We start from the raw sequence: 24,880 nt of genomic DNA, 5'->3' as shown, positions 1-24,880 counted from the left end.
CAAATACCACATCATGTCACTTATATGTACAATCTAAACAAAACAAATGAATAAACAAACAAAAAGCAGAATCAGGCCTGTAAATATAGAGAAAAAACTGATGGTTGCCAGAGGCGAGGTAGCTGGGGGATGGGCAAAATACCTGAAGCGGAGTGGGAGATACAGGTTTCCAGTTATGGAATAAGTAACAGGGACAAAAGGCACAGGAGTATAGTCAATGTACTGTGACAGCACTGCATGGTGACAGATGGCAGCTACCCTGGTGAGCTACCTACAGAGCTATTGAATCACTATGCTGTACACACCTGAAATTAATATAACACCATGTGTCAACCATACTAAAAAAAAAACAAAAAACAAAAAACCTTGGCTAGCCAGTTATTCCCAACCCGAATAGCTGTGAGTGATGGTCTTTAAACTATTTTCAACACCTCAAAATTTTTCTCAAACTCCAGCCAACTGCTGTTAGTTGATTTCCATAATTTGGGACTTTTAGGCCCAATTTCACTGGCAGTTCCATGGCTTTGATGGTAGGACATGATCCGATGAGTTGTGATCTGATGCACTTTAGAAATAAATACTCATTAATATTTTATTATTGTATGTTATATAACTTACATGTAATATGTTAACAATTACATCTAAAATATTTTCAGGAAAATATAAATGTTATATATAATAATTATGTAATACTTATTCAGTACCAACTACACAAGTCAAGCAGTTTCAGATGCTAAGGATATACAGCAGTGAACACCACAGACAAAGCTGTGTCTTTTGGGACTTTTACTTTAGCGTATATGAAAGAACCAACAATAAAACAGAAAATATGATGTCCTTTTATTTATTTTTTTTTTAATTTTTTTTTTTTAACGTTTATTTATTTTTGAGACAGAGAGAGACAGAGCATGAACGGGGGAGGGGCAGAGAGTGAGGGAGACACAGAATAGGAAGCAGGCTCCAGGCTCTGAGCCATCAGCCCAGAGCCCAACGCGGGGCTTGAACTCACGGACCGCGAGATCGTGACCTGAGCTGAAGTCGGACGCTTAACCGACTGAGCCACCCAGGCGCCCCTATGATGTCCTTTTAAATATAGCAGGCAGGAAAAGGGTTCACTAAGCAGATATTTAAGCAGAGCCCTAAAGAAAGGAAGAACAAGTTTTCTGGAAAAAGAATAATCCAAGCAAGGAAACAGCAAATCCAATAGCCCTAAGGCAAGAACATGCCTGGAATGTCTGAAGAACATGATGGAATGAGAGAGGAGAGCCACAGGAAATAAGGGGTATGTGTGCTTATGTGTGGGGTGCAGAGAATAGAGGAGTATAGACTTCTAAGCTGACTTAGGAGTTTAGATTTTTCTGAGTGACAGGGTTTTGAACGGAGGATTGAGTTGAAGTGCCTTATGCTCTAAAAAGATCACTCTGCCTGTTGTACTGGAAATAGACTATGAGCAGGGAGAGCAGTTGTGGAGGTCCATGAGGACATTATTACAGTGACCTGAGAGATGAGGGTAGCAGTAGAGATGGCAAGTGATCAGACTGAATATATTTAGAAGACAGAGCTGACAGGATTTGCTGACAGACTATTGGAAAGACTGAGAGAGAGGGGTCAAAATGACTGAGTACTGGCCGGAGTAAATAGGAGGTGGAAGTGCCATTTATTGAGATGGGAAGTGCCATTTATTGAGATGGGAAAACTGGAGGTAGAACAGGTTTGGATGAGGGATAGCAGGCTTAGGTTTTGAATATGTTAATTTTGAAATGCTAAATAGGATCCAATGTCAAACAGAAAAGTGGAGTTCAGGATAGGTCTAGGATGAAAATACAGATTTAGAGCTTTTCAGTATAAAGATGGTATTTAAAGTCTTGAAAGTCTAGATAATATTACACTTAGTGAATATAGATAGAGAAGAGGTGCTAGGAACAAGCACTAGTGTGGCATTTCAAATTTAGAGCTGTTCCTTCAAATACTGAAGAATCATAAAAGCGACTAACTAGAAAAGCAGACATTAAGGTATGAAGAAAATTAGGAGATTATGGTATCCTAGGAACCTAGTTAAAAAGCAAGTGTAACAAGGAGTGAGCGATTCACTGTCAAATGCTGATTGAGTACAAGGATGAAAGAGATATAAAGACAAACAGATCCAAGAGATACAGAGAGAAGAAATGGGGAGCAGAGAAATAAGACCATGTGGGGAGAATAAGGAGAACAAAACCAATTTTTTTAGTTGGAAGAAATTACAGCATGTTTGTATGCCACAAGAAATGATCCAGCAGAGAGGGAAACATCATGTAAATGAGAAGGGAGAGAAGCTAGTGGATAAATGGAGAGGAGGCTTTAGATGGGAACTCCGGAAGAAACAGACTATGATGAGCACCACAAGCAGGTAATGATGGGGGCTTCTGACTGCTTTGATTTTCTCAACAAAAGAATAGGAGGGTAAATATGAGAGAGTAGGATAGGTATGAAGACAGAGGAGAAGGTATAAAAGATGCTTTAGGACAGTGAGAGTAACTGGACTACAGAAATGCCATGGAACCGAAGATGGGTAAGGAGGAAGTAAGACAATGAAAGACAAAAGAGACAGTGAAAAGGTGGGAGGCTCAATGCATTAGAGATGCCAGTGAGGCTGAAGAACCACTGGGACAAGAGAACCAGAAAAATAGGAAGCAATGGTCATAGAGCGGGATACCGAAACTGAAATCACTGAAGGTAATTAGTTACCAGTATCAGCAAGGTTTAGGGTATGTCCAGGGAAGTAAGTGTTTGAGCCATGGTAGAAAACAAGATGATCAGAGGAGAGGCCAGTGAACAGGAATTATCAACTATTTGGATAATGAAATCACCAAGACTACCAAAGGAGCTATGTTAGAGAGAATGCCAATGAGCCAGGAGCTATCTTCTTTTTTTTTTTTTGCCAGGAGCTATCTTCAAGGAAAGAGAAGAGAGTCTATATTTAAGTGCAGTGAGAAGGAACAGGGGTGGCATACCTCCTCACCACAGGAAACAATAATGTGGCAGCTGGTAAAAATCAGCAGAGAATGTGGAAAAAAACAGAACCCTCGTGCACTGCTAGTGGGATTGAAAATGGTGCAGCTATTACAGAAAACAGTCTGCAATTCCTCAAGCAATTAAGAGTTACCGTATGACCCAGCAATTCCTCTCCTAGGTAAGTTACCTGAGAAATGAAAACATTATGTCCACACAAAAACTTGTAGATGGACTGTTTATAGCACCATTATTCACAATAGCCAAAAGGTGGAAACCACTCAAATGTCCATCCACTGATAAATGGATTCACAAAATGTGGTATAGCCATATAATGGAATATTTGGCATAAAAAGGAATAAAATATCGACACTTGCTACACCATGGGTGAATCTTGGAAAATTATGCTAAATGAAAGAAGCCAGTCACAAAAGATCATGTATTATATGATTCCACTCACATGAAATATCTGGAACTGAGAAATCTATACAGACAGAAAGCAGATTAATGGTGACTGAAGGCTGAGGGAATTGGTGTGGGGGGGGCAGGGGAGCAGATAGCTAAAGGGTACAGAGTTTCTTTTTGAGATGATAAAAATGCTCTAAAGTTGGCTGTGGTGATGGTTGCAATATCTGAAAACACACTAGAAACCAATGACCTGTACACTTAAATGTGTGAACTGTATGGTATGTGAACTATATCTCAATAAAGCTGTCAAAAAAATGAGAATGTGTGTATGAATGGGATGAAATGCGTGAATGGAAATAATGAAATCAAGATGCTGCTAGGGTCTAGAATTCTACAACTGTTTTAGGGACCTTACACAAGGTATAGACTTATGATGGCTGAGTTCAAAGGGCAGCTGGGGGCCATGCCAGGAGAACCCAGCTAGAACATCAGAATCACATTCTGCTCCTCCTCATAGGCATTGGCACAAGCCAGTAAGGAGAGGCTGTTTGGTGTTGATGCTACGCTTACCATCATATATATGAATAACCATACTTGTAATTTGAGAGCCTACTATGTGCTAGGAACTGTCCCATGTGTTTTTAGGATAGTGACTAAGAGCGTGAGTTCTGGGCTCAGATATGGGCTGGAATACCAGCTAGAATTTACTTTTGGGCTCTAGGAATGAATTAAACCCTTTGGGTCTGTGTTCTTACCTATAAAATGGGTGGTTCTAAGATTTAAATGAGATAATGCACTTGGCACGATACCCAGGATATGGTTAACGCTTCACCAAAGTTTGCTATTTTTATACTTGTTATATGTACCAGCTGGCATCTTCCCAACAACTCTATGAGTCATTCTTGATCCGGTTTTGACTAAAGCTCAAATAGTTTACATGATATACCAAACATCATACAGCTAGAAAGAGATGAGCTAGAACCCAGCTCTGGATACCTAAAAAGACCTCAGGTGTCAGTTGTACTAAGTTATACCCACAGCTGGTCAGGAATTTGGAAAGGTGATTCTCTGAGTTGCCCGGTACACTGCTGCAAAAATTTCTGACTACACAGACTGTAGTCAAGATCACGGAAGATATAGAAGCTAATGGGGCTCTTCAAAGATAATTCACTTCACACTTTTGGCCTTCTTAGTTCTGCATTCTAATTGGCTTCATTTATTGGCCACAAGGAAAGAGACTCATTCTTCATCCTTCTACCAAAGTACTTCCTCCAACAGTTTATCCTCAGAGCACTTCTGTGATAATACAATCTCAGAAGTACAATGTTAGGAAAAACCTAGACCATTCATACTCCTTTCTTCATTTTACATGACTGATACTATGATCTGCATGGAGTAAGCATACAATAAAATAGTCTGTTGAAAATGACTCAACTCCCAGAGAGAATCCGACAGCAGAATTTAATAGTCTTTGAGGATAGTCTTTGAGGATAGTCATACCTTTTGAGACTGGAGGACAGTTGCCAAATATCATCAGGATCCATTCCTGTAGGATCTTTCCTGTGGGCCACAAGAAAGATGCTCTTCTCCTTATATGAGGTATAAATGGTCAGGATCCCCATCATCACAAAATAGGTTCAGATAAAGTTAAGGAAAAAACACACAAACACACACAAAAGAACACACACATATATACATATATATCTGTGTGTGTGTGTGTGTGTGTGTGTGTGTGTGTATGCATTTTTAGTGTTGGGCACAGGGAAGTCATTACCATTACATATGGAACTGACACGATTATAAAAAATACCATGATCATGTTTAAACACCAAACAAATGAAATTTTATCACGGTAGTTCTCTTGGGAGGTCATATATTTATAATTATGTTGCTCTCATTATTTAAACCTCTTTTGGAATTCCTTTGGGGATTGTCTCCAGAACCTACAACATATTCTCTGGAATCACCTTAATGGTGAAAAAATTCATACTGGGATGATTTATCTGATTACTGAAAGAAGTCAAGGTGCCAATTCTGGGACTATAATTTGGGATCAATTTGGAGAATACCATTTTTAATCAGGGCCTGCTTTATTAAATGGCTTGTGAGAAAAAAAATTCCCAAAGTACATTTTTTTAGAAGTATTTCAGGGACACCTGGGTGGCTTAGCTGGTTAAGCACCTGACTCTTGATTTTGGCTCAGGTCATGATCTAACAGTCATGAGTTCAAGTCCCATAGTGGGCTCTGCACTGGACGCCGAGCCTGCTTAGGATTCTCTCTCTCCCTCTCTCACTGCCCCTCTCTGGCTTGAGCACACAAGCTTGAGCACTCCTCTCCAGCTTGCGTGCACACAAGCACGAGCTCGCTCTCTTGTTCTCAAAAAAAAAAAAAAAAAAAAAAAAAAAAAAAATTTTGTAATTCTGAATGTCTATTGCATATATATGTAACTGAGCAGCATTCAAGCAGACTCCAGTAAGTTCTTCTTAGCACAAGATCACAAAACAACTTCCATTTCAAACCCAGGTCCTCCAGCTCCAGAATAGGATTTAATTCTACTGTTATACAAGCCACACCTCTACTCATGCTCACTAACTCTCAGTCCAGCCCTTCAGCTTCAAGGAAACCTGAATCTCCAAAATCTGATCCTTTCCTTATATCCCGGAATGAGTGTCTTAAAGCAAACTGGGTCTAATGGAAATGCGGTAGGCTAGAAATGAGAAGAACTGGGTCTCACTATAATGTGTGGTTTGCTATTAGGCACTCACACATGGATTATAATGACCTCTACATTAACAAGTAAACAGAATTAAAGATAAAATAACCACACTATATCTAAAATATCAATGATAATTACTACCTACAACTACAGATGCCCATGGCTCATACTGTTAAATTCTAACAGTAGCAGGCCCCAGAATCAAAGTTTGTTTTTTGTAGGGAGCAGGGAGGATGATCAGTAGAGATTCTAATAAACAGTCACTAGAGAACAAACCTGAGCATAAATAAAGGATATGATACGACACACAAAGCCAGAACAGGCTTAGATTCTGGAAAGGGGTGCATATAATCCCAGATCAAAGCCACTATGGCAAAGAAACAGGAGATGGTACAGATGGTGAGGCGACCGTCAATCAGACCAAAATTCTCCACATACTTGTACTTTTCCAGAAGTACCTAGTAAAAAGAACAAGGAATCAAGCTCATAGAATTGCTTCCTTCCTAGTACCTGTTTTTAGTCTTGGTTTCCATGTAAAAGTTATATTAAGGATCATATAAATTACCAAGTAGTTCTCTCCAATCAGGATTTTACCACTCTAAGCAAAAAAGACTCAAGCTGTTCACAATGATCCCAGAGAAAAAGTTCATTAACTTCTCACACATTTTATTTATTTATTTTTTTAATCCTCAACTTTGCCCATGGGATGAAGGGAAGTTTCTCTTCCCTTTTTAAATAGAGAGATGACCAATCATGAATGAATATCCTATATTCCCCTCAACCCTGTTGGCTCTAGGCTAATTAACCTCAAAAACAATAAACTACCAGCTTTCTGTAATTCAAAAATTAGAGAATTTGACAGAAGCTTGAGGTAGCTAACATTTTAATGCATATTCCCTCATATAACATTAAGGATTTTAGAAACTGCTTTATGGCTCAATTCCTACAACTAAAAACTACGGTCATTCCCAGTCACAAAAGAAAAAGATCCTGCAGATGTGCCATAAGCTATACATATGTTAACAGACTCCCTACCTCAAGAAAATACTTTTTTGGAGCACCTGGGTGGCTCAGTTAGTTAAGCATCCGGCCTTGGCTCAGGTCATGATCTTGTGGTCTGTGAGTTTGAGCCCCATGTCGGGCTCTGTGCTGACAGCTCAGAGCCTGGAGCCTGCTTCAGATTCTGTGTCTCCCTCGCTCTCCGCCCCTCCCCTGCTTGCACTCTGTCTCCCTCTCTCAAAAATAAACAAACATTAAAAAAAATTTAAAAATTAAAAAAAAAAAATACCTTTTTGGCAGAATCATCCAAAGAATTCTTGACAGCGGATCCATCCCATTTGTCAATTTTTACAGGCTTATCATCAATTTTCCACTGTAAAACAGAAAAGTTGTGCATCACCAGGCATGGCATCTTATTGAAAGTAACATGAACTACTTCCTTAAGTGTTTAAAAAACAACAACACAGGCCCCAAATAGTGTTCACTTTAAAGACTCAAGACAGTAAACTAAGACCTAGTACTTAACTGCAGTTTCAACTCCCCAGAAATATATCCAGTTAATACAGGAATTTCCTGGTCAGCACTAGGAAATTTACTGATAGGCCCCTTCCATTCTCTTAAGGGTGATCTTGCTTAAAACAATGGCTTCTTTGCTAATAATTTCCTTTTTTCCACTCCCTCTCTAGCTTTAAAAATCTTTGTTTCTGTAGCCTTTTGGAGCTTCCCTCTACCTGCTAGATGGAATGCTGCCTCATTCATGAATCGATTAATAAAGCCAATTAGATCTTTAAAATTTATTTGAAGTTTTTACTTAAGACCATCTTTCAAGTACATGTAACATTTACTCTTTGTCCTCTGATGTTACACAGCTAAAAGACAAAAAACACTTAAAAATGAAATTGAAGAAGATTAGGTCACTAGAATCAGGTGGTACTCATATGATGTTGCCAATCTTCTATGCTAGAAAGCTCAATCTGGGCTACAGAGACTACAGTGTGAACTCACATATCCCATCCCCATTTCACCCAAATGTGGGAATAGGGAAGAACTCCACTTGTTCATCCTTTCATTCTGTGACCACAAAACTCAGACAATATACACCCATGAACTTCCAGACACTAACAAGATGAGGAACATCTCTTTTAATACATGTTCATCAGCTAACAACTTTTATGTTTTACCAGTATGCAGTATGTCTTAACTGCAGGAAAACAGCAAATCCAGTGTAGTCTGTTGGAAAGAACATTTTGAATTAAAAATCAAGTCCTATTATTAGTTAGTTATAGGACTTTGGACAAACTCCACTTCAATTTCTCTCATCTACAGAGGTTTAGAAAGGTTCTCCAATACTGTGCTAGTTAGAGGCAAGTGATTGTCTCACACATTGCTGGTAGAAATTCAAAATGGTATAACACCTACTAAGGCAATTTAGTACCTTGGATTCCACTTCTGGGAAATTGTCCCTATCTGCATACACAGGAAATAATATACAAGGCTACTCACTGAAGCAGCATTTGTAACAACAAAAAGTAACTCAAGTACTCAACTACAGAGGACTGGTTAAACAAACTTGTAGTGTACCCAGATATCTTGAGAAGGTAGAAGGACATGGGTGGGACTGACTCTTTAATGTATGCCTTTTTAATTTTTAAACATGTGAACATTTCATATAGTAAATAAAATTATCAAATGTAAGTGATTCCATGAACAAAGCTTAAGTGGAACAGGGTGCTACAAATAATCTGATAAACCTGTCTTTTATAGATCACAATGCCCAACTTAAAAAAAAAATTTTTAAGTTTTTTTTTTTTTTTTTTTTTTAATGTTTATTTACTTTTGAGAGAGAGACAGAGACAGAACATGAGCTGGGGAAGGGCAGAGAGAGAGGGAGACACAGAATCCAAAGCAGGCTCCAGGCTCTGAGCTGTCAGCACAGAGCCCAACGCGATCTCACAAGCTGAGATCATGACCTGAGCCAAAGTCAGATGCTCAACCGGCTGAGCCACCCAGGTGTCCCAGCACAATGCCCAACTCTTAGTTTTTTGTATCAAGCGAACAAATACCGCATTTCATAAAAATTACAAACCAGCAGGCCAATACAAAATTGGAATAGATTTTACAGAAAGAGAAGAGAACTTCATATTTATCTTTCTGATTGAGCACAAGTTCAGACACTGCATATGAGAAATAAGGAGACAGACTAAACATCTATAGAAATATAATACAACAAATTTGTTTTTTAAAACTGTGATCCTATGTACTATTACACAAAAAAGAAAAACTGTTCTGTGAAGTTTGTTGAGAGAAAAAACATGAACTACAACAGCCATACTTCAAGTGATTAAAAGTCAATCAAGGTTTTTTGCCTTTGGTGTCTCATAAAAACAAGAATTTTCTTTGACAAAATTACTCGTGGCAAATACCATTTTGATAACAGCAAGCAAAAGAAAGAACCTGTACAGCCAGAATTCATAATTAAAATTATTTGTGAAACAAAGTCATTAAAACATTTTGGGGTCATTCCAAAAAGAAAAAATCATATTCTCATAGACACTCAGCTACACATCACTATCTGCAGTACATTAAAGAAACTTGCCTTTACAACTTAGAGGATAATTTCTCAGCAATCTGGGGGGATAAAATACAGAAGCTATTACAGCATGTGCTGAAATAGCCCCAGCTCTACCTCCACTGTCTGGCAGCTAGAAGCAATCTTCAGTAAGTGGCACAGGAACATTTCCACTGACTCACAAAGTTTATGATTTCCGAAGAGATGGGAGCATGACCCATTTTGTGTGCATGAAAACCTTTAGCCTATTCAGAGAAAATAGCATCTCTGCTATAGTACAGAGACACATCTAGGAAAAGGGCAGGAGGGTGGACATTAGATGCTTACTTTTCTGACTTATTTTCTGTCATTCTCAAAAACTGCTCAACTAAAATGTATACTACTCTTCCATTTTTCTCTCTCCTGCTATTCAGAGCATTTTAAGAAACTTTTTTTCCCTCTCTCTCTTATCTTCTTACACCATAAGGGCAATTGCTTTCCTTTTGTAATAAAAAGACAAAGCAAAGGTTGGTTTCTTTCATATGGGACCTCACAGGATAAATTACCAAGAAAGGTCTGTGCAGAAAAGAGCTAAGATAGGCCTGAGACTGCCATCCTTAGAAAGGCCTGCTTCAAAGGCTGGCCCTTGCTTGGTATTTGGAAAGTTGGCTGGTAAACAGTGACTTACACGGATATAAAACTTTCCCTAAGTGGTAAGAGTGGCTCATTGTGCTTCAGCTGTTTGTATAAATGATGTAGTTTATGCTACACACGAGTTTTCTTTCTAGGAGTCTGGAGTTTTGCCACAGGCTAGGCAGAGGGTGCATACTTAACCAGCTCCCAGTAAAAAACCTGGACACTGAGTTTGTAGTGAGCTTCCTTGGCAGATAACACTCAACACTCCATACGTACTGTCACATCATACTATTACTGGAGGAATTAAGCACAATTTCTAGGACTCTACTGGGAGAGGGCTCTCAGAATTTTGTACTTGGTTTTCTCCAGACTTCATCCTATGCACCTCTTCCTTTTGCTGAAATAAATCTTGCCCACAAGTAAAACTACATACTCAGTCCTGTGAATCAGTCCTAGTGAATCACTTGAACCAAGTGGACTTAGGGATCCCTGATACAGGCAGTACTGCCAATTAAGATATAGCAATGCTGTAACTTCACACAATTCCTCTTTCCCACACTCCCTCTTGCATGGTACAGTTACATGTATACTGGGCCCAATCAACAATCATAGTCATTGACTTTAAGACCATTGCTATTGTCAATTCCCCTCCTCAGACACTACTTTTATTTCCTTTTGGCTGAATTTTTTTTTTAATATTCATCTCTGTATTGCTTTAAAAATTGTTTACATTCTTATTTCTTAATTTCTCAGTTTTTGGCATTAAATCTATTGACTTCTCACAACAAAAGAGGAAATTGAGCCCTTTCATCCCCTGCCACACTCACATTAATTTTCTCTGCTCCCCCCCGCCCCACCATCTTTTTAATACATCATAGTAGATCACTAGTGATTTGGTCTTACACCTTAATTTTGGCTAGATTATCCAAACTGTACATTATAATCATAAATGCTATTCACAGATGAGTCATGTATTATACTAGGATTACTTTTTCTTTCCTGATAACTTTTTGTTTTCCTTGGAGCTACTGTTGTTTTGGTTGTTGTTTTCAATCAATGTATTTATCATCAATATAGTGATATTTCGAATTCTCACCCAATTGTTTAAATTTCCTGTCAATATGTGCGAAAGTATTCATCATTCTGTGAATTTCATCTTTTTGGAGTAATTGGTCTTAGAGCCTCCTGACCTGCTTTGATCTGGGTGGACTGCTTTCCAGGCTTGCTGTATAGCTATCATCCTGGAATTTCCCTTCACCACCACCTTGGGGGTTCCCATAACCTCTTCTTGGGCTGGACCCCCTTTTCTTAGATGCCATGTCTTACTCTCTTCTCAGTTTACTATTCCCTTGATCTGGTGAACACATCCTCTAGTGGGTCCTTGAAAAATGCACACGGGAAATCAATTTTGAGACTACACATCTGAAAACATCCTTTTAGTCTACCTTCACAATTAATACAAATAATTTCTCTTCAAAAAATTTAAAGTTTTATTCCATTGTCTCAAGAGTTTAAGGGACTCCTGAGATTCCTGAGGCCATTCTGATTCCTGATCCTTCATATACAATGTTCTTTCCCTTACAGGAAGTTCTTTATGTTGTGTGTCTAAAAATTTCAGGATGATATCCCTTATGCAGGTCAATTCGCATCCACTGTTAAACTGCTAGTACCACTGATAGGCCTTAAGCAGATTCTCAATATGGAAACCAGTGTCCTTCGGATTAGAAAACTAGAGTCCAGGGATATTAAGCATCACACAGCCAGTAAGTGACAGGCAACTAAATTACTTAGGGCTAACTTATAAACACATGATTCACCATAAAACTGTCCCTTCTTCAGTGATAGAAACCTACTTGTACTTGCCTTAATCTCTGAACTCAACCCCAAGGCAGATTCTGTTTGTGGCCTTCTTCTCAAAGACATACTATATTCAAATCAGAACCTAACTGAATTTAGATTCACTACAGATGTAGGCAAATGCATTCTTTCTTCACTTAATAAGGCAGCCCTTACTATGCAAAGGAGCACAATATAGTGGTTAAAAGATACAGCTTTGGAGTCAGACTACTTGAGTTTTAATTCTCACTTTCCTATTTAATGGATGATATTGGGCAAATAATTTAATCTTTCTCTTAATGTTTATTTTTGCAAGAGCACATAATTTAATCTTTCTATAGCTTCAGTTTGCTCAATTGTAAAATAAAGATAAAAATATCTATTTCACACGTTAGTATGAGGATTAAATACTGTAATTAAAAAAACAGCAAAATGCCTGGTACACACAAGTAGTTATTAAAAATTAGCTACTGTTGTTGCTATTAATTATGCAAAGCTAATATACTGCATCACAGTTAGCTGGATTTATATAACATCCCCCTCACTGGTAACAGGGACTACATGTTTTACATTCTCAGAGTCAGGGACATAACATAGTGTCAACAGCTACTTCTTGGAAAGATGTCTAAACAATCTTATAAAGAAAAAAGGAAAAGATTTCTAAAATGTTAACTTTCAGTTTAAATTTAACAAATGTATACGTGGCTGAAGTAATCTCACTTGGTTCTTATCCACAGAATTTGAGGGAGATATAACCAGAGCTATTACTGAGTGCACAATATGTCCTATGTATTGTGCTAAATGTTTTACATACACCATCTCTTTTAATCCCTATGATAACACTACTAAGAACAATTACCATCTGCTATGGACAAATGTTTTTGTCTCTCCCCCACAGATCAGATGCTGAAATTCTAACCCCAATGTGATAGTATTGGGCTGTGGGCCTTTGGGAAGTAATTAGGTCATGCGGGTAGAGCCTTCATGGGAGGGATTAGTGCCCTTACAAAAAGACACAAGGGGCGCCTGAATGGCTCAGTCAGTTAAGCGTCCAACTTCGGCTCAGGTCATGATCTCACAGTTCGTGGGTTCAAGCCCTGCATTGGGCTCTATGCTAAGAGCTCAGAGTCTGGAGCCTGCTTCGGATTGTTTCTCCCTCTCTCTCTCTGCCCCTCCCCTGCTCACACTCTGTCTCTCAAAAATGAATGTTTAAAAAAAAAAAACAAAACTTTTTTTTCAAGAACATGAGAGCTTGTTTCTATTCTGGTTTCCACCATGTGAGGATCCGAGAAGGCTGTCCGCAAGCAGAAGGGCCTTTATCAGAACCCATGCCGGCACCCTGAACTCAGACTTCCCAGCCTCCAGAATCATGAGATAAAGATTTCAGTTGTTTAAGCTACTCGTTCTATGGCATTTTTGATAAGGCAGCTCAAACTGACTAACATCCTTCTTTTATAGATAACAGTAAGGGTTTTAGAAATTTGCCCAAAGTGACGGGAAGTAGTAAAGCCAGACTCAACGGAATTTTCATGATTTCAAAACCCATTCTCTTTCTCATTATTCCACATTGCTTCCCACAAAGTATAAGGTGCTTCCCACAAAATATAAGGAAAGGAATTATTAGCTATCAAAAACAAAAGAAAAAGGCATAAATCCCTGAAGTGATAGCCGTATAGAGGATCCTGATTCCTACCTAATAAGTTATAGCTAACATAAAAAGAATCTAAAAATGATTTTAATCTTGAATATACCAACAAAACCCACAAAATAGATTTTGAATCTTCCATTTCCCCCCATTTAAAACCAACTGAAATTTAACTGAAAATATAGCTCAAAAAGTCCCATTTAAAATAAATCACTTCCTTGTCAGTACCAACATTAAGAAATAAAAACACTATTGGACCAGCATACCTATTGCCAGATCTAGACAGCTAACCAGTCCACAGGAAATATGCATTTTTTAAACTTTTTGTTAAAGTGTATTTATTTGGGGGGGGGGGGGCAGGGGGGGGGGGAGAGAGAAAGAGAGAGAATCCCAAGCAGGCTCTTTGCCACTAGTACAGAGCCGAATGTGGGGCTTAATCCCACGAACCACGAGATCATGAAGTGAGCTGAAGTAGGGCGCCTACCTGACTGCACCACACAGGCGTCTCAAAAATACACATTTGATGGTTTTGACTAAACATTACAAAGACTCATTTCAGTTACAATTCTCTGCTGCAAATATGAATAAAAAGTTCTACACAGATACTTCACTGCAGATATGGCATTAAGAACTTCACTTTTCAGGGCGCCTGGGTGGCTCAGTCGGTTGAGTGTCTGACTTCGGCTCAGGTCATGATCTCACGGCTCATAAGTTCAAGCCCCATGTCGGGCTCTGGTGCTGATAGCTCGGAGACTGGAGCCTGCTTCGGATTCTGTGTCTCCCTCCCTCTCTGCCCCTAACCCACTTGCATTCCGTCTCTGTCTCTCTCAAAAGTAAATAAGCATCAAAAAAAAAAAAAAAAGAACTTCACTTTTCTAAGGACTTCAGGAGGATATTAAACATAATCTAGGTCTTGAGAATATGTAAATAGTACAGGAAGGTATTTTTTTATTTAACCTTTTTTTTTTTTTCAACGTTTATTCATTTTTGGGACAGAGAGAGACAGAGCATGAACGGGGAAGGGGCAGAGAGAGAGGGAGACACAGAATCGGAAACCGGCTCCAGGCTCTGAGCCATCAGCCCAGAGCCCGACACGGGGCTCGAACTCAGGGACCGCGAGATCGTGACCTGGCTGAAGTCGGACGCTTAACCGACTGCGCCACCCAGGCACCCCTATTTAACCTATTTAAGTAAGGATTACAGGCTTTTCCTGTTCCCCATGCATCTTCTGGCGTTAAAGGCAAAAAAAGGACAAAATCCTTGGTCATTAAAGGTATGTCCAGCAAAGCAAAATTGTGTTGAGTATTAAATAACATAAACACTTCTATTTTCTTATTTTAATAGCAGTGAAAACAGAAGTAAGTTATGTAGTGATAAAGACCTCCATGGATTGCTTCATGAAGTTCCTTAGCTTCACAAAGGCCAGTACACAAAGCTTGACAAAGGCTCAAAAGATTCCTCGATTCACACTGAAGAGATGAAGGCTACCAGAGATTAGTGCCAATAGAAGGACCTTGCTCTGATTTACAAAGAGCTGAGTATGACTCTAAGAAACACTAACACTTTTTCTCTCCCTTCTTTGTAAGGTCTCTCCCAGTTTAGAAAAGGGATATAGGCTCCAAAGGAGGAAAAGTAGTAGATGAGGCACTTAACAGGGAGTATATATCCTAGATAGTCTTGTTTAGATTACTATGTTAAAGGACTTGGACTTTATTCTGAGACAAACAATTGAGAATACTTTAAGCAGAGGAACAAAATAATCAAATTTCTGTTTTTTAAAGTCATTTTTTAAAATATTTATTTTGAGAGGGAGGGAGGGAGGGCGAAGAGGGAGAGAGGGAGAGAGAATCCCAAACAGGCTCCACACCATTAGAGCAGAGCCCATGCAGCTCAAACTCATGAACCATAAGATCATGACCTGAGCAGAAATCAAGAGTCAGATGCTTAACCTACTGAGCCACCTAGGTGACCCTAAAAGCCATTTCTAGTGGCAACCTGCTAGATGGTCTGGAGAGGACTAACAATGGAGATAAACACATCAGATTCAGATGACTAAGATGCAGGGCCTAAATAAGAGCAACAGCAAAGGGATAAAAGAATTCAGACTTAGGTAACTGAGCTAACGTGATTTTCTAAGAGAAGGTACACAGATGCAAAAAGGAGAAATACCCATTTGTACGTGTTGAGTTTGAAATGTTTAAATTCCAGTTATACTGATTTCAGAATTTTCTAAACCCAAATAAGGAGATTATGAAAACTGATGGTACAGTCAAAAGGCAAGATTACTACATGAGTTGGAAATATGGACCCCCTACGACCCATATGAACACATTTAGCAAAAGATGAAAAGACAGTAAGTTCAAAATAAGAAAAAAATGTTCAATCTGGGGAGAAAATGATGTCTGTCTTGAGAATGTGCACCATCACCTAACTTAGATCCCAACTCGGAAATACCATGATATCTCAAAGAGAGAGATTATAGCTCTTGGCAACATACTTAATTTTCAATTTCAATCTATTTTTTATAAAAATGACCAAGAAATACTGCAAAGAAAATTACTTAATTTTCTTTAATGAGTGGCTTATTAACAGCTGCATTTATCACCGGAGTTAAGCTGGAAGTTAGAAATTACCATGTGTTAATTATGAACATGAACATTAGTGGCAACACCAGAGAAACTGGAAGTAGACTGACTCTGGCTATTTAGTCTAATATGCCTAGGAGATATCCATGTGAAGATGGCAAGTAGACAGTTGGACACAGAAGTCTGGGGCTCAGAGGACAGATCCAGGTTGAAAACACAAATGTGGAAGTCATCAACTTACAGATGGTATTTAAGCCATGACACTGGTATCTCCTTGGGATGAGTATAGATAGAGGAGAGGGGTTTGCCAATATTTACGGGTCAGGAAGAAGACAAAAGAGTAACAATAATACAGAGGCCAATGAAGGTGGAGGAAAATCAGGGGCAAATAATCTTCTAGAAGCCACATTAAAAAAAAGAGAAAAGTTCAAGAAAGAAGTGTTCAGTGAGTCAAATAATATGAAAAACTATTAGTGAAATTTGACAAAACAAAGGTCAGAGCAGAGAAACAATGTAGGCAACTGCTAAAAAAAGGGGGGGGCGCTGGACAGATGGAGATTGTTAACATCTGTGATATCACTCTTAAATAATTGTGAATGACTGGCTAAGAAAATAGTAATAATTTGAAAACTTTAGAGGATACTCCATAAACACTGTAAAGACAAAAAGAAATGAGTTTTTAAAATTGAGATATAATTCACATACCATAAAACTCACCATTTAAAAATGTACAATTCCAAGAAATGAACTATTGGGACCTCATCAAGATAAAAAGCTTCTGCACAGCAAAGGAAACAATCAACAAAACTAAAAGTCAACCAATGGAAGGGAAGAGGATATTTGCAAATGACAGATCAGTTAAAGGGTTAGTACCCAAAATCTATCTAAGAATTTGTCAAACTCAACACCCAAAAAACAAATAATCCAGTGAAGAAATGGGCAGCAGACATGAATGGACACTTTTCCAAAGACATCCAGGTGGCTAACAGATACATGAAAAGATGCTCAACATCACTCATCATCAGAGAAATACAAATGAAAACCACAATGAGATACCACCTCACACCTGTCAGAATGGCTAAAATGAACAAGTCAGGAAACAATAGATGTTGGCGAGGATGCAGAGAAAGGGGAACCCTTTTGCACTACTGGTGGGAACGAAAACTGGTGTAGCCATTCAGGAAAACAGTATGGAGGTTCCTCAAAAAATTAAAAATAGAACTACCCTATGACCCAGCAACTGCACTACTAGGTATTTATCCAAAGGATACATAAATGCTGATTCGAAGGAACACATACACCCCAATGTTTACAGCAGCACTATCAACAAGAGCCAAATTATGGAAAGAGCCCAATTGTCTATTGACTGATAAAGGGATATATATGTATATATACATAAAGGGATAAAGAAGATATATGTGTGCACACACACATAGGAATATTACTTGGCAACTGAAAAGAATGAAATCTTGCTTTTGCAACAATGTCAATGGAACTAAAGTGTATTATGCTAAGTGAGAACAGTCAGAGAAAGATAAATATCATTATTTCACTCATATGTGGAATTTAAGAAACAAAGCAGATGAACATAGGGGAAGGGAAGGAAAAATAAGATAAAAACAGAAAGGGAAGAAAACCATAAGAAACTCTTAAATACACAGAACAAACTGAGGGTTGCTGGAGGGGAGGTGGGTGGGGGTCTGGGCTAAACGGGTGATGGGCATTAAGGAGGGCACTTGTTAGGATGGGCATTGGGTACTATATGAGTGATGAATCACTGGGTTCTGATTCATACGCTGTATGTTAACTTGAATTTAAATAAATTTTTAAAAATAAAATGTAAAAAAAAAAAAGACAATGTGCAATTCAGTGGTTGTGCAATCATCACCATTAATTCTAGAACATTTTCATCACCCTAAAAAGAAACCCCATAACCACAAGTATTCATTCCCTATCCCCTGCTCCCTACAACCACTAATCTACTTTCTGGGCACTTCGGTTACTTCTACCTCTTGGTTGTTGTGAATAATGCTGCTATGGTAATTTGTGTACGAGTTTTTATTCAGACATATATATTCAGTGCTCTTGAGTTTATACCCAGGAGTGGAATATGCTAAGTTATATGGTAATTCTATGTTTAACTTTCTGAGGAACTGATAAACTGTTTTCCAAGGTGGCTGCATCATTTTACATTCCCACCAGAAATGTAGGAGGGTTCCAATTTCTCTACATCCTTGTCAACAATGGTTATTTTTTTCTTTTTTTAATTATTATTATTATAGCCATCTCAGTGGTATCTCACGGTGGTTCTCATTTGCATTTCTCTAATGACAAATGATGCTAACCATCTTTTCATGTGTTTACTGGTCATCTGTATATCTTCATATGGAGAAAGGTCATTCAAATCCTTTATTCATTTAGAAATCAGTTTGTCTTTTTGTTATTGAGTTGTAAAATTTTCTACATAGTCTAGATACTAGGCCCTTATAAGAAATAGGATTTGTAAATATTTTCTCTCATTCTGTGGACTACCTTTTCACTTTCCTGAGAGTGTCCCTTGACACAAGAGTTTTTAAGTTTGATGAAGTAAAAAATAATGAGTTTTGAGATATTATTAAAATTCTGCTTCCGGGATGCCTGGGTGGCTCAGTCAGTTACACATCCAACTCTTGGTTTCGGCACAGGTAATGACCTCATGGTTTGTGGGTTTGAGCTGCCAGCACAGAGTCTGCTTGGGATTCTCTGTCTCCCCCTCTCTCTGCCCCTTCCCTGCTCAAGCTCTCTTTCTCAAAAATAAACATTTAATTAAAAAATAAAGTTTAGTTTGCAAAACAATGTTAAAAAGCCAGCACCTTGTTTCTTTAAACACACACACACAATTACAGCAATGCCATAAAACTATTCATCTTCTTTGTCAGAGGTAGGTCAGGGTCCAGACATGCCACCCAGAAATCTGGCAAGCTAAGATACCATGGAGGACAGCAAAAGGCGATACATGACCTGTCTAAGGACACATGGTTGATATGTAACAAAGCCAAGACTTGAGCGTAGGTCTTCCAACCTCAAAATAGACACTCTTTTCACTACTGCAGTAGTTAGCACATGGTCTGCTCCAGTATGAGAGGCAATGTACCTAAGAAGTAAAGTAAGAGCACTGGATTAAGAACCAGGAAGCCAGGTTTGAGAACTGTAACCAACTCAGTGTGTCAGCTTGGGCAACTTGCTTCATTTCCCCCTCTTCAACTGTGTCCATGTCTATAAAATGAGGAGACTGGCACAGATAAGCTTCAATGTCTCTTCACTATAAACATTTTAGAGAAACCACTACTGACTAAACAGAACAGTTGGAAACAAGACAAACAAAAAACTCTTCATATATCAGAACCAGAAAGGATTTAAAAAATAATCTAAGATAGTAGTGCTCAACCTGGAAGTAACTACTAAAATGTAGAGGGGCGCCTGGGCGGCTCAGTCGGTTAAGCGTCTGACTTCAGCTCAGGTCATGATCTCGCGGCTGGTGAGTTCAAGCCCCACATCGGGCTCTGTGCTGTGACAGATCAGAGCCTGGAGACTTGTTTCTGATTCTGGGTCTCCCTCTCTCTCTGCCCCTCTTCTGCTTGCGCTCTCTCTCTCTCTAAAATAAATATTAAAAAAATATTAAAATATAGAGGAAATAAATAAGTAAATAAATAAATAGCTATATGTAAAAACATGCAGCTGTCCAGGTCCCACCTCCAGAGAATCTGATTCAGGTCTGGGATGAGGTCCAGAAACCTGTATTTTTAACTAAAACCCCAACGGAGTCTGATGTCTTCATATCATGTTAGGAAAAAATAGGAAGCTGAAGCCCAGAGTAACCAGCTAATTAGCAGCAGCTATATATAGACAGATAGATAAGTGCTTACTATATGCCAGATATATAGTGCCAGACACCTTCTAAGGTGAATATTATTATTTAAAAAAAAAATTTTTTTTTAACGTTTATTTATTTTTGAGACAGAGAGAGACAGAGCATGAATGGGGGAGGGTCAGAGAGAGGGAGACACAGAATCTGAAACAGGCTCCAGGCTCCGAGCTGTCAGCACAGAGCCCGATGCAGGGCTCGAACTCACGGACCGTGAGATTGTGACCTGAGCCGAAGTCGGCCGCTCAACCGACTGAGCCACCCAGGCGCCCCAAAGGTAAATATTATTATTACTCCCACTTTACAGATGAGGAAACTGAGACAGAAAGAGATTTATTAACTTGCCAAGAATACATATCTGCTAAGTGGCAGAGCCAAGATTCAAAGCCAGACATACAGCCTGGCTCCAGAGCCTTTGTTCTCAACTACTAAGGTATAAAAGCTGTGCTTTAGGATCAGGATGAACAGTCCAGCCAGGAGACAAAAATTCAGGTATGAAGTTAAAAGGGTCTGAATATAGCTTCTAAAAAACACAGTTTAATACCACATTTTAATAGCCAAAACAATTCATCCAGGAGACAAAAATCCATGGACAAGGCTAAAAGGATTTGGATATAGTTCTGGAAAGCATGGTTTAATACCTATGTCAATTTTAATAGCTAAAACAATTAAGCAAGTAATTTTTCTTTACAGCCTGCTATGTAGAACAAAATGCTTTGATGTATTTTGTGGGCAAAAAAAATCTTACTGCAATAATCTAAATTATTCTGTGATAGAAGTTGAAAAATTATATTTGCATACTTATTTTTAAGATCAGGAAGGTAGAATTGCTTTGTTCTCAGTTTCATAGGCACAGAAATTCACATCTGCTTACAGAAAGCTAGAAGCACATTTGCATCTCTTTATTACATTTCTTCACAGGAAGTGCCACTACAGCTGCAGGAAATAAAAAAATAAAAGCCCTTAAAAAAAAATCAAGACAAATAAAATTAAAGAGGCTATAAGGTAACAGCCTCTCAATCCCACAGAGCAAAAACTTCTTTATTCATTTAGATCCTGCTCCACTGAGAATAACATTTTTCCCCATGTTTCCCTTCCATAGTACCCTCAGTTTTCAGACAATTAGAGGCACCATCTCAAAAGCAGTTTCTGATGATGGAGGGGGCAGATCTGAAGGTTTTTTGTCTGCTAAATTCAATGCTGTAAGTATTTATTCTGTATTGATCACCTCAGAGAACTATAAGAACCTTTCATGGGAAACTGGACAAATACAAATTGGTAGAAAAATACAAGACAGTAGGTCAGGTCATATTAAATGACAGTTTAATTCCCATGTGCAATAAATGCTAGAGAAATTAGAGGAACAACCTGATGTAAAGCTAAAATAAAGTTTTCTGAGAAAAAGCACCTAAACACATCTTGACTTATTTTCTCTCCCCTAGGTCCCTCACTTCTTGGCCTCCTTTGTGAGGCCTTTTATCTACTTCTGCTGCTCAAGTTGGGGTTCTCATCACCTGGTCATTTTCTCTTTACAGCCATTTACAAAGAACATTTACCAAACTGTACAATTTAATATTAACAACAAGCCTATAATACATATGGGAATCCACATTGTTTACAAGGAAATTCAACTTATTGCAACTTATCCAAGGCCATGTGGCCTTTATCATGCTGCACTAGAACTCAAACTTGCCTTTCTTTTTAAATAAACCTTATACGCCAGTAAGGTATAAGGCCTTATCAGAAGACTTTTAATTTCTACTTCAACTTATCTAATTTTCCAAAACCACTGTATATAGTCTCAAAACCTTCAACAGCTTCCTACTCTTGCTCCAAGCAATCCATTTCCTCTTCAATCTGATTCTACCTTCATGTCACTACAGGTCTCTTAGGACAGTCCGCAGTCAACTCACCACCCAAAACATCAGGCACCATCTGCACTATCATTTGCTCAAGGACATTCTTACCTAGTATGCTGTCCTCTCTTCAAAAATAAGGTACTAGCTCCACTCTCAGACATGAACGAGGTCTTCCCCTGGGGCCCTCACCCGCTTATCAAGTAGATCTCAGGGATCGTTCTCTCTTGCATTTGAACTTCTGTAAAAAGCACACATCTGAATACACCAAATACTTTTAATATATTGGGTACCTCCATGTCCTATAATCAGCTATACTGAGTTACATTATTTTTTTTTAAGTTTGAGAGAGAGAGAGAGAGAGAGAGAGAGAGAGAATGAATCCAGGCTCCACACCGTCAGCACAAGCCTGACGTGGGGCTCAAACTCACAAACTGTGAGATCATAACCTTAATGGAAATCAAGAGTTGGACATTTAACCGAGTAAGCCACTCAGACACCCCTGAGTACTTTTTTTTTAATTTTTTTAATATTTTATTTATTGAGAGAAAGAGAGGCAGAGCATGAACGAGGGAGGGGCACAGCGAGAGAGGGACACAGAATCCGAAGCAGACTCCAGGCTCTGAGCTGTCAGCACAGAGCCCGACGTGGCGCTCGAACTCACCAGCCGTGAGATCATGACCTGAGATGAAGTCAGACGCTCAACCGACGGAGCCACCCAGGCGCCCCCTGCCCCCAGTACTTTCTGACAGAATTCTTTATGTTTTCCTTTGCCATTGAACATATGTATTAGACACTATAGGTCAAAGAGATCATTCATGTATATCACCTCATTTGATTCTCCCCAAAACTGTACTAGTTCAGATGAAGAAAAGTAAGCTTAGTGAGGTTAACTGACTTGCCAGGCCTCATACAGGGTGAAATTAACAAAGCTACTTCAAAGCCTAAATCTTATGATCCTCAAATCCAGGTTCTGCCAATAATGCAATGATGTTGTATACTTTTCAGTAATCATTACCTTAACAGAAACGCCCATGAGTAATGTTTGCTGGTAATGATCTAAACAGAGGGAAAACAAGAGCACTCAATGGGACAGGATAAGCATAGGCTGTTGAGATGCTCACCAGCAGAAAGGCAGGATTTGTGTACGAAAATGACTATCAATTCCCAATACTCTCACGTGTCTTGGAGCAATTTACCATCCCAATTCCCAGAACATGTTCTCCTCTCTTAAAAATGGTTAAGACTGGGGTGCCTGGGTGGCTCAGTCGGTTGAGCGTCTGACTTCGGCTCAGGTCATGATCTGTTAGTGAGTTCAAGCCCCATGTTGGGTGGGCTCTGTGCGGACAGCTCAGAGCCTGGATGGAGGCTGCTTCAGATTCTGTGTCTCCCTCTCTCTCCGCTCCTCCCCACTTGTGCTCTGTCTCTCTAAAAAATAAATAAACATTAAAAAAAATTTTTTTAAATTGGTTAAGACTGTGAGAACCATGTGACTCAAAACCAATGACACCTAAAAACAGAAGCAAAAAGACCTGGATCTGAACCCCTCAATATGATCATATATTCATTTCTTAGGCACCCACCATGTTAGGCACAAGGAATTCCAACAAAAGCTGCTTTCAATTAAAGAAATCCTATTTACTATACTAAAAGCTCCATACTTAATATTTCTCATCAAACTGGCCCAGGGCCCCCACAATGAGAGAACTGGAAGGGACTAACACACTTTAGGCTAAGTCCCTCATTTAACAGATGAAGCAACAGGGAGAACAAAGCATTATTTGAAGGTCACACAGCTAATTAGAGGCAGAACCAGTACTCCTTGCAAGTGTTTCTAACAAGATGCTCTGCAAAGGGCAAGAAGGCCCAACAGAGGAGTTTTCCCTTTTTCTTTTCCTTTAAGCCTTTGTTGCTAGGACCGCAGTTAAAAAACAACAACAACAACAACAAAAATGGATTGGCGGAGAGGGAAAGAGGCAACCTAGAGCATGCAGCAAGTTCACGAATCCGACTCACCGACTGCAATTAGTGGCAGGCATAGGGGTAAAAAGAGGGGGGAGTGGGAAGAAAGCGCGAGAAAAAAAAATCTCAAAGGCTTCCTGTCATCCCAATAAGGGAAGTTCAGTAACAGCAGTACCGTGATAAGACACCCAGAAACTTGAGTAAGCAAAAGGTCAAGAAGCACTTAGAATCTGCAACAGCACCCAAGTGTGGTGACCGTGATGGGGAGTTTGGGGGCTACTGACTTCGAGTAGCTGCTTTCATTCCTTCGGGCTTCAGATTTCCCACTGAAATGGGCACATCAACTGTGACCCCCCAGCACCTCCGAGGAAAACGATGGCTGCATTGAAATGTGGGAATAATCAAATTATCCCCAAAAGCTGTGGTGGCCAGCGTTAAGGACCAGGCACACTTCCAAGAAGGAAAGAAAACCTGAAGCGAATGAGGCAAGGTTCGAGTTGTGGAGATCGGGCTACAAGCGCCCGTAGGGTTCCCAGGGTGGGCCAGGGGAGAACAACCCGCTGAAAAAGCCACAGAAGAAAAGGGGGGCGGGGATGGGAAGGTGGAATCGCTGCCTCCCGGGCCTCCCCAGGTCTCGGCTGTCCCCCCCAAAGCGGCTCCTCACCTTATCCAACAAGCCACTGCGGCTACTGCCTGTGCCGCAGCTGAGACCACCGCCAGCCCCACTGCTGCCTCCTCCACCACCAGTCCTCCCGCCCTGTGCAGACGCCGCCGCCATCTTGTCTGCCTCAGCGTC

At 39.4% G+C, this 24,880-nt stretch overlaps 1 protein-coding gene across 1 annotated transcript in view; it reads right to left on the bottom strand.

Annotated features, from left to right (window-relative positions):
• SPCS2 (signal peptidase complex subunit 2) overlaps positions 1-24,880 on the bottom strand; it is a 27,198-nt gene extending 2,318 nt beyond the window's left edge. The window contains exons 1-4 of the mRNA XM_040489360.1: positions 24,749-24,880; positions 7,402-7,485; positions 6,411-6,571; positions 4,897-5,031 (exon numbers count right to left, since the gene is read on the bottom strand). Coding sequence (XP_040345294.1) covers positions 4,897-5,031; positions 6,411-6,571; positions 7,402-7,485; positions 24,749-24,862 — 494 coding nt within the window. The 5' untranslated portion in view covers positions 24,863-24,880. The remainder of the gene's footprint in view (positions 1-4,896; positions 5,032-6,410; positions 6,572-7,401; positions 7,486-24,748) is intronic.

This window comes from Herpailurus yagouaroundi, unplaced genomic scaffold, assembly GCF_014898765.1.
Source record: "Herpailurus yagouaroundi ecotype Mexico unplaced genomic scaffold, PumYag 180, whole genome shotgun sequence".
NCBI classification, from domain to species: domain Eukaryota; kingdom Metazoa; phylum Chordata; class Mammalia; order Carnivora; family Felidae; genus Herpailurus; species Herpailurus yagouaroundi.
Note: the sequence above shows the minus strand (reverse complement) of the source record. Positions and strands in the feature narration are given on the sequence as shown.